This window comes from Macrobrachium nipponense, chromosome 24 (assembly GCF_015104395.2).
Source record: "Macrobrachium nipponense isolate FS-2020 chromosome 24, ASM1510439v2, whole genome shotgun sequence".
In the NCBI taxonomy this organism is placed as follows: domain Eukaryota; kingdom Metazoa; phylum Arthropoda; class Malacostraca; order Decapoda; family Palaemonidae; genus Macrobrachium; species Macrobrachium nipponense.
Genome location: NC_061091.1, coordinates 18053063 through 18064475, shown reverse-complemented (window position 1 = coordinate 18064475; position 11413 = coordinate 18053063). Strand labels below are relative to the sequence as shown.

The window sequence follows — 11413 nt, the reverse complement described above, 5'->3', positions numbered from 1 at the left end:
CTAAAAGTTTTCAGTCTGGCCAGGTGTCAGAGTTTGTGCCATGATAGGTCGATATAGGAAAGGCTTGTTTGTAACGGTAAGAGAAACGATTGCTTTGCCTGAGGTCCACTCAGGTCCATGCTACTTACACACTGATTACATCATCGTCTGTCATTAGTGGTAGGATTGCGCAAACGAATATTTTTGGAACAGGTGGTTCAGGCCCAGGTGTGCACGTGTCGGATTTGGCGCACCCTGTTGTTGACATTGCGGCCGTCTCAGAAGTTCAGTCAATACATACTCACAGGAGATAAAATTCTTACGCAACCATTTGCGGTTGGCTCAGAAATAATTCCAGGTGTGTTAGGCCAGGGATCCAAGGGTAAGGAAGCAGCGGGTTTCCCTCCTTTGGATTTGGGAGGTCTTGGTGTTCGTTCTGTCTCTTGTCTGACCCTACTGTGATCTGATGATCATGATAGAGAGACTTCATTGGAGGACGAAGTTCCAAATACAGAAGAGAACTTTCTCCCACTTGTGGGAGAAAGTGACTATAAGAGGATTGTGGAATTCATCCATTCGCTTTATAAAAACCTGTAATCAGAGCAGAGGTGTCACCTTCTCCAAAGCCCTAATGAAATTTTCCAAGGATAAATTATTAAAAGAGTTAAAAAGATCAAAATGTTACAGAGGTCAGAGATAATGAAAAAAAGAACATGGAATACTCTGTCCACAACCTTTACTAATACTAACGTTTGATTCCTTGAAACTCTCTTACGATACTTTCTGTGGCTTGGTATCAATTTAAAGTTAGGTCATATATCCCTTCACCTAAGCAATGTTTTCACTGCCAAATGTATGGCTATGTAAATACATCTTGCCGTAGGAAAGCAAAGGGTGAGGTGGAAATTTGTTTACTGTGGACAGGAGTCACATGGACCATGTAGTAATGCTCCTAAAATGTGTGAAACTGTGCAGGAGACATCCAGCATCAGATAAAAAATGCGAGAGTATCTTTTGAAAGAAATAATGGCTGTCAAGACCAAAGAACGTATTAGTTTCTTTGAAGCAAAAAAAGAAGGTAGCAAGCAGCTTTAACTCAGGGATTCTCACCTTTGCTGCAGTCACTAAAAGAAGAGAAATGCAGAACAATTCATCAAATAATAATTCAAATCCTAGAACTCAATTGAACAAGAGATCTCAAGCGCCTCAGTGGCGTGGTCAGATTGGTGTTGGCCTGCCACCTCGGTGACCGTGAGTTCGATTCTTGGGCATTCCATTGAGGCATCAGAGATGTGATTTTCTGGTGTAGAAGTTCACTCTCAACGTAGTTTTGAAAGTCACGTAAAGCTGTTGGTCCTGTCGCTGAATAACCACTGGTTCCATGCAATGTAAAAATACCATACAAACAGAAAAACGAGATCTTTAAGTGATGATTGTATTATACTCCCTGATAGTAAATGCCTAAACTCTAGAGCAGACAGCTTTAAGACCATCATCCCGTAGCCATTGTCTTCTCAAGAGGAACAGTTCCTCCACCCTAGATGGACCTTAGAGTCCATTTCCAACATCAACCGCAGAGCTGCCAATGGCAGCCTTACCATCTACCTCTGAGGGGCTATTAGCCACTTCATTACTTCTTTCTGGAGACTCCAATAAAAACATACCACCTAAGACAGAGGAAACCAGGCAGCTCCTCTTCTTGGACCCCAATAAAAAACCCACCGCCTAAGACAGAGGAGCCAGCAGCTCCTCTTTCAAATCCTTGCAGCGCATCTGTCACTTTAAAGACTGGGCACCACACCTTTAAATCTTCTTATATAGGAAAGGACTCATCAGCAAAAGATGAGTCTCCACCAATTCTCTCCCCCTCTGAGAAAAAGTTGGTAGATTCCCAGACCTCAATGTCAGAGGGCCCAAAAGATAAGAAGGTTTCATCCATCATTCAATGGAATTACCAAGGACTTATAAAGTAATGGAATTTAAAAGTATTAATTCATAACTTTAATCTAATCTGTGTTGCACTTCAAGAAACTATGCTTGGCAATCATAACATTCCCTGCCCAAATGAATTTTCTCCATACCATTCAGAAAATATTCCTTACAACAGAAACCATGGGAGTGCACTACTTATGATCTGCAGTGACATCCCACATACCAGTTTTCAAATATAAACTAACTTGCAAGCAGTAGCTATACAAATATTTTTAGAATGAAAGTATACCATATGCTGTGTTTATTTACCACCTGCTATTGCATATCCTAGTGAGGACTTTACTTTACTGTTAAACCAGCTACCAACACCATATTTAATGTTAGGTGATATGAATGCTCAAGACCCCATGTGAGGTGGTATAGTCAGCAACCAAAGAGGAAACCATCTATCATCAATAATAATTGTTAAATGCTTTATTCTCTTTATTTCCACTAATATAATTAATTTTCAGTCATATATTATACACAGAACTAGTTTCCGACATAGCATACTACTTGGCAAAGTTCTGACAATGCTTTTTATAATTTTATTACTCCTATATTTTAACTTCATCATTTTATAACTTCATAATGTATAATTTTCTTGAAAATAGTGTACTTTATTTAACACATTTAGCCTACATTCCCGAGTTAGCTTACTGGTAAATCAATACAATACTAAGTCAGTACAGTGCTAAACACTTCTCAAAATCTGCACATTATGTAATAGTGACTTTCATATTCTAAATTTGGTATTTCATAGTTATCGCTATTAGTTTCTTAGTCATTTGAGTGTTGCTGTCAAAATGTAAACAAAGCACAATGCCATCTATTGAGGAAAGTGAACGCTAAACTATTCACTAAGGGGATAAAGCATTTTCTGGCATTGATAAAGATTTACCCTTGCATTTTATCTTTAGTATCATCTGATCTCGTGGTGACATAATCTAATACATATGTAAATACACAGTTGTATAAAAAATTATCAAACTGTATGACATGTAAGTCTTTCAAGCATACTAAGAGTAAGGAATTGGTGCATGGCAAATGTCTCATTGTTTTGATTAAAAGGCATGACTTGGTAGAGACTTCTCAAGTGGAATATTTAAGAAAATATATTTATTTTCAAGTTTATATAAAAAACATATTTGACATCACACATTATTTTTCATTACTTAGAATTCACACATTTTCTTTTTATTACTAAGAATTATTCTCACTAAAAGAAAGGAGATATGGCATAATTTTTGCTGTCTTGAAGTTGTTAACAAATGTCGCACCACCCGTTCAGTTGCGCAACGAACTAATGGCAGCTGAATCAAGCAACCAGGGGAGTTCCCAGACCATAGAATGCCGACTTTAAGAGGTTCAACTGTATAGCTTTTCTTTACAAAGTATATTAAAGCCTTATTTATTGTTTTTGCCATAGATTTCAAGGTTTTCAAAACCTAGGCTAGGCCAGATTATTGGCACTGCATAGCCTTTCTCTTGGCCACCATTGGCAATGTTTTTACTTTCATTTTATGGTTTTTTTCTCTCTCTCTTCATGCTGTCGTCGTAAAGTTATCGTAAAACGAGTATGTCATTAAATGAGGAGTACCTGTATAGGAAAAGTCAAATGGTATATTTTTAATGAAAAAAAGTTCTGTTGATGCTACTGCAGAAGAATTTCCAGTAATAGATGATGCTATTGTAATTATTAATACTACTTTGCATAGCAGGCCTTCAATCAGTCCCAAAAACTTCTGGTAATTTTGTGCACAAACCTGTTCCATGGTGGGACAATGAATGCCGTAAGACACACAGCACTGAGAGTTGCCAAACCACGCTATAAAAGACATAAATGCAGTCACTACAAAGTACAGTATCATAAAGCAAGAGCCCAGTTTCGGCTCAAAATTAAGCGATCCCAAAAAAACTGTTGGACAGTATTAGTAAGCTCAATAAATGCCAAAAGTCCTCTTACTTTATTATGGAAGAAGGTAAGGAAAATAGCAGGTAAATACATCCCATCAAAGCCACCAGTATTAAAAATCAATGATACCAAGGTTGCTGATCCTCAGATTGTTGCAGATAAACTAGCCTGTTATTTTGCAGAAGTTTCAAAGAAATGTGATGACAAACCTTATGCAGAATACCGATGGAGGGAGGAAGAAAAAAGGATAGATTTCACACCTTCTAAAAGGAATTATATAATATACCATTTACAATGAAAGAGTTCGAATCTGCTCTGAAAAATTCTAAAGACACAGCTCCTGGTCCTGATGATATTCCATAAGATACTCTCCAGAATGTACTAAGTTGTTTATCCTTAGTATGATAAATAGAATTTTTAGAGAACACCTATTTCCTTTAGTGTGGGAATTAGCAAGAATTCTACTGTTTGCCAAGCCAGGAAAAGATGCATAAACAAGCATTGACCATTTTTTCCATAACTTTACAGAGACATGATGGTAAAGCAGTAGAATGGTAACTGCTTGCTAACAGGCTGTTAGCAAACAGTTACTGTCCTATTGCTTTAACATCATGTCTCTGTAAAGTTATGGAAAAAATGGTAAAACTCGTTTAGTGCGGTATCTGGAATGCAATAACCTCCTCTCCCAAGCTCAGTGTGGTTTTAGAAATATGCACTCTACTACAGATGTTTTAGTAAGAATGGAAAACTATTTTTGAAGCTTTTGCAAGTAAGCAATATCATATTACATTCTTTTTATTTTATTTGTATAAAGCTTATGATACTACATGGAGGCATGGAATTTTACAAGATTTGTATGATTGTGATTTGAGAAGAGAACTACCACTTTTTATTAAATGCATTTTAAAATCGCAAATATTTATGGGGCAAGTTGGAGTAACAATGTCGGTTGTTCAGTACCAAGAAGGAGTGCCTCAAGGTAGTGTCCTGAGTGTCACCCCATTTGCATTAGCAATTAATGGCATTGCTAAGATAATTTCTAAAGATATTTTCTATACACTGTTTGTGGGTGACTTTTCCCTGTCATTTGTATCCTCAAAGATGGCAGCAGCAGCGCAACAATTACAACTCAATATTAACAAAGTTGTCGCTTGGGCTGAGAAAAGAGGGTTCAAATTTTCTATCACTAAAACTGTAATGGTACACTTTTGTCACCTAAGAGAAGCCCATCCCTTTTCTGATTTATTTATAAATGGACAATGAATCCCTTGTTAACAAAAACCAAATTTCTTGGATCAATATTTGACAACAAGCTTACTTGGTCTTCTCATATATCTAACTTGAAAATAAAATGTGTAAAGGCACTAGATCTATTAAGAGTATTATCATACTTCATGGGGTGCTGACTGATCACAGCTCCTCAGATTACATAAAGCTATTATTTTACCAAAGTTAGCTTATGGTTGCGAAGTGTTCACATCTGCCCCCTGTATAAATTAAAGGCTCTTTATTCTGTTCATCATGCAGGCGTTCAGATTTCTACAGGAGCCTTTAGATCTTCTCCCATTGAAAGTATGTTGGTTGATGCTGGAGAGCTTCCTCTGGATCTCCATTTCCAGACTTTGCTGGTGTGAAGTTGGATTAGGTTCCAGAGACTTCCAAATTCTTTAGCTAGCGTTGCAGTCAGAAATTAAAGATATGTATTTTCCTTATTTTAGAGATCATTCAAAAATACCATATCCATTTGCCTTCAGAGTATGGGAAATTATGACCAGGTTTAACTTAACCATTACCTATGTTTGTCTTTCAAGTTTTCAGTAATTTCACCTTGGAAGCTACTTTATATTACATATTGTAAATACTTCAATTCATCCAAGAAGAAATATCAGAGGAAATGATGTGACTTACTTTTTTAGAGCCTGCATCTCAGCATGAAAGTGATATCTGTATATTTATTGATGGTTCCAAATCTGATAGTTCCTCGCTGGATGAGGGGTTTTCGCGCTCGGCTGCCAATCCGGTGGTCCAAAGTTCGAATCCTGGCTCGGCCAACGCGGAATCAGAGGAATTTATTTCTGGTGATAGAAATTCATTTCTTGATGTAATGTGGTTCGGATCCCACAATAAGCTGTAGGTCCCATTGCTAGGTGACCAATTGGTTCCTAGCCACGTAAAAATATCTAATCCTTCGGGCCAGCCCTAGGAGAGCTGTTAATCAGCTCAGTGGTCTGGTAAAACTAAGATATACTTAACTTTTCCAAATCTGATACTGGTGTTGGCTATGGAGCAGTGTTTCTAAATTTTGAACGCTGCAGATCATTACCTAATTATTGCTCCATTTTTACAGCTAAGTTATATGCCATTTTAGTTTCACTTAGGGAAATTTTACTCTGTGAAGATAGCAGTTTTACTATTTTCACAGATTCTCTAATTGCCATTCAAGCCATGAATTTTTATTCAAAACTCCCTCTGGTTTTAGAGATTCTAGAATGGTTGTTTTGTTAACCAAAACATGAAAACCCTAAACTTCTGCTGGGTACCAGCACACACAGGAGTAGCTAGAAACGAAAAGGCTGATAAGCTAGTAAAAAAGGCATTTCATGATGGTCCACAAAGAAATATTGCATTACAGGCAGTCCCCGGGTTACGATGGGGGTTCCATTCTTGAGACGCGTTGGAAGCCGAAAATCGTCATAAGTCAAAATATGGTAAAAAATCCTAAGAAAACCTTACTTTTAATGCTTTCGGTGCATTGAAAACTATGTAAACTGCATTCTTATTGCATTTTTCATCAATAAAAACCTTAAAATATTGATTATTTTGCATTTTTGGTGTCATATTTCTTGTACCAGATGAGCGTTGTAGGCGTCATAACCCTGGATCATGCATCGTAACCCTGGAAATAATTTCTGATGAATATAATTGAAAAGCACCTTAACCTTGGAACGTCGTAAGCCGAACCCGTCGTAACCCAGGGACTGCCTGTACATGTAGAGATTTTTTCCGTTACATGCAAAAAAGCCCAAGAGAAATGGTGAAATATATGGGAAAATTTTGTAGAAAGCAATCAAAAGGTGTTGGAAATTACTAGATCAGCAATCCTTTTTAATTACAGCAAAATGTCAAGGTGATGGGAAACAGCCCTTTGCCATTTAACCCTCTTACGCCGATTGGACGTATTAAAAGTCGAGTCAAAATGTCTCCCGTATGCCGATTGGACGTATCATACGTCGTACCAAAACAAAAAAGTTTTTTTTTAAAATTCGCGGAAAAATACTTATAGGCCTACCAGCCAAAAACTTTTGTATCACGCGCCTTGGGGGATGCTGGGAGTTCACGGATCAAGGCGTTGTTTTGTTTACAATCGCTACGCAGGCGCGCAAGCGCGAATTTCTTTCATATCGCACTAAAAAGTATCAGTGACACATCTCGGAAATTATTTCGTCACTTTGACATAATTTTTGCACCATTTTGAATTATCCTTTACATGAAGTATTATATATGGAAATGTGCACAATTTCATGTAAATACAACAAAAAAAAATACTCATGATTGTAGCTTTATCAGTTTTTTGTTTAAATAGTTTTCATATAAATAACGATAAGTGCAAAAATTTCAACCTTTGGTCAACTTTGACTCTACAGAAATGGTCGAGAAACGCAATTGTAAGCTAAAATTCTTATATTATAGAAATATTCTATCATTTGCCTTCATTTTGCAACAAATTGGACGTCTCTAGCACAATATTTCGATTTATGGTGAATTTATGAAAAAACTTTTTCCTCACGTTCGTGCGATAACTCTTCCGATAAATTTTTTCGTGCGATTGTCCTAATGTTTGCACCCTTTTAAATTTGCCGTTACATAAAGTTTTATATATGGAAATGTGCGCAATTTCATGCACAATACATCAAAAAACAAAACAACCCATGGTTGTAGCTTTTATCAGTTTTGAAATATTTTTATATAAATAACGTTAAGTGCAAAAATTTCAACTTTCGGTCAACTTTGACTCTACCGAAATGGTCGAAAAACGCAATTGTAAGCTAAAACTCTTATATTCTAGTAATATTCAATCATTTGCCTTCATTTTGCAACGACTTGGAAGTCTCTAGCACAATATTTCGATTATGGTAAATTTATGAAAAAAAAAAAAAACATTTCCTTACGTTCGCTTCGGTAACTCAGAATTTTTTTGTGCGATTGTCGAAATGTTTGCACCATTTAAAATTAGCTGTTATATAAAGTTTTATATATGAAAATGTGCAAACAATTTCATGTAGAATACAACTAAAAATGATTGAAGGTTGTTGCTTTTCTCTTTTTTCGAAATATTTGCTTATAAATCACGATAAATAGAAAAAAAACCACGTTCGGTCAAATTTGACTCTACCGAAATAGTCGAAAAACGCAATTGTAAGCTAAAACTCTTACGGCCTAGTAATATTCCATCATTTTTCTTCATTTGAAACAAATTTGAAGTCTCTAAAACAATATTGTGATTTATGGTGAATTTTTGAAAAAAATGTTTATTTACCTTCACTCCGCGCGCCGATTCGCGCCGCAAGTCTCCGAAATACATACATCGCATTATCCTAATATTTGCTCCTTTTCATATTAGCCTTTTTATAGAGTTTCATATATACAAAATGTGCGCAAATTCCATGAAAAAATACAAAATAAAAAAATAATTGGAGGTTTGTAGACTTTTTTTCATCTCTGAAAATATGTGCATATAAAAAAATATATATATAAAAATTTCGACATTCGGTCAAATTTAACTCGTCCAAAATGGTCGAAATCTGCAATTCTCATCTAAAACTCTTACAGTATCGTAATATTCAATCATTTGTCTTAATTTTGAAACAAACTGGAAGTCTCTAGAAATATATTTAGAATTACAGTGAATTTTTTAAAATAACATTTTTTTACGTCGCGCGTTACGAATTCGTACATCATTTTGTGATAATATTTTTCCGGTGTTGCTTTTATTGTTTTACTATGTTTATATATATCAAAAGGATTTGCAATTTAGTGTACAATACAACGAAAAAAAAATTAACTCCGTTTAGCTTTGACCGTTTTTGCACAGCGTGATTTGAATACCAATTATCTATGAATTTTTTTTTTTCGCTACCATATATCGCATTATTTACATATGATAATGATATTATTTTTCATTTCTGATGATTGTATACTAAACTTCAGGCAATGAAAAAAATATGAGCCAAAAATGAACTCTTAATCTTCAAAACTAAGCGCGCTGTGATTTTTTGAAAAAATTATTTTTTCCGCTTCCGCGTTCACTCCAAACCGGCACCGGCATACAGGAGAGGTTTTGATTTTTAGGGCTTCGGCGTAAGAGGGTTAAGAATTGGTTACACACGCCTGACACATGGTTATTTAATGGCTGGACATCCCCAGCCATTCTGTGATGACTGCCTGGACATCCCCAGCCATTCTGTGATGACTGCCTGGTTCCTCTTGACTGTGTGACACTTGCTGGTCGAGTGTCCCAGTCTTCATGACATAAGAGAGTATTTATTTTAAGAGTGCCATAATGAGGAGGATGAATGCCTTCTCTCCAGGGTACTTGAAAGGAATATTATTAGTCAGACGAGTGGTATTTTTAGGTTTGTGGAGGAAGCAGGCATCCTACAAAAAAAGTTATAACCTTTCAGAGTAAAGTGTAAATGAAATTTTTTAAATTTATTATTCATTTATTATCTATTTTTTATTTTTTGATTACATAACAGTATATTTCGGCGTGGATGACCTAAGTTGTGATGCTATGGTACAGTTTTAAACAATCAATCAATCAATCAGTTCTCGCTCTCTCTCTTCTGAAACAAGAATTTTTGTGATACATGTACTATATGTTTAATAATATTTTCAGGTAATAATAACAATAATAAAAATAATAATAACTGTAATTACAAGGTTCATATGTGATAATATTTTAAAGAAATACAATAATCTTTCCATTTCAAATAAGGATAACTCTCTCTCTCTCTCTCTCTCTCTCTCTCTCTCTCTCTCTCTCTCTCTCTCTCTCTCTCTCTCTCTTCTCTCTCCAGAGATGTATATTGTTTGTATGATAAATGAATGATTAACCATTTTCAAATGTAATATTAATGTAAACAGCAATAATATCAATTCATTAAAGAAAATACTATAGTGAATAGTAAGATTTTAGTTTATAAAATCTTTCTAACTCCAGGTACTAAAGCTGTCAAATATATCAAGTAATGTGACAAGAGGGGGAGCAAGCTGTTGTGTTGTTACCACTAAATGTTCATGTAATTCTCTCTCTCTCTCTCTCTCTCTCTCTCTCTCTCTCTCTCTCTCTCTCTCTCTCTCTCTCTCTCTCTCTCTCTCTCCTTTACTGAGACGAGAATTTTTATAGTACATGTACATATATGTTTATTAATACTATCAAATAATAATAATAATATAACTAATTACAAAATTCATATGTGGAAGTATTTTAAAGAAATACAATAATCCATCCCATCCATCTCACTCTTTTAAATAAGGATAACTCTCTCTCTCTCTCTCTCTCTCTCTCTCTCTCTCTCTCTCTCTCTCTCTCTCTCTCTGTACATATATATTTTTTATGGTAAAATGTTTAAGATGACTTTGAAATTATACTAATAATATAATCTCAAAGATTAATATAGTAATAAGGATAGTAATTTAAGAAGGTATATTTAAAGTAGGATGTTATTTAAGGTATACATTTGATATCTGAACTTTCAAGATAGGCAGTTATAAGCATGTTTAGAGGGGGTTCTAACTATTTAGGGGGGGGGGGGGGGGCCATTTCTGGTACGCATCCTGTAAATACGGAGGGAACACGTACATGAAAAATTCATGTTGTGTATTGAGATAACCAGCCTTCTTAGGCCTCCTGTGATCTTCCATGTCTGCAAAGGTTTTTATGTGTAAAGCTATCTTCTGTATCATGATTACAAGTCATTGTTTATTGTGTTAATTCCTCATTTGAAAAGTAAGGGTTTAGCTTCATCAGAGTTATGTAGTAGTTACATTATGTGTAATACGACTCATTTTGTATACTAGTTAATATTTTGTAATTAGAAAATATTCTCAAAGTTTATTTTGTCCCCAGATCATTGAACAAATAAAAGGAAAGGAAGAGGAACAGAGTATAAAAAATGGGCGGCCTTCTATGAATGGCTCTATAAATGGTAGCATATGTAATAGTACTGCAAGGTAAGTCACATTTTTTCTTTGTTTTTCTTTCCATCAGAAAAGTGTTTCACACATACTTTGGGTTACAATTTTATGTTCATGATTATTTTAAGTATGCAAGGTGAGCTTGAGGCAGTCTAAACCCACCACTCCATATTTATTATTTCTTATCTTTAGATTGTGCTTCATTTCAGACAGAAATTTTACATGTACTGTACTACTATGCCAACCATTATCTTACTGTTCAGTAGTTAACCCTTGTTGAGATGCCATGTATCACCTGATGAAAGATTGGGGTCTGTTTAAAAACCCAAAATCTGAAGTGAAGACAGTAGC

General features: G+C 35.4%; 1 protein-coding gene across 1 annotated transcript in view; it reads left to right on the top strand.

Moving 5' to 3' along the window:
• LOC135205492 (ubiquitin carboxyl-terminal hydrolase 32-like) overlaps positions 1-11413 on the top strand; it is a gene marked incomplete in the record, with an annotated part of 352787 nt that overhangs the window by 308387 nt on the left and 32987 nt on the right. The window contains 1 exon segment of the mRNA XM_064236209.1: positions 10995-11098. Within this exon segment, the coding sequence (XP_064092279.1) occupies positions 10995-11098 (104 nt within the window).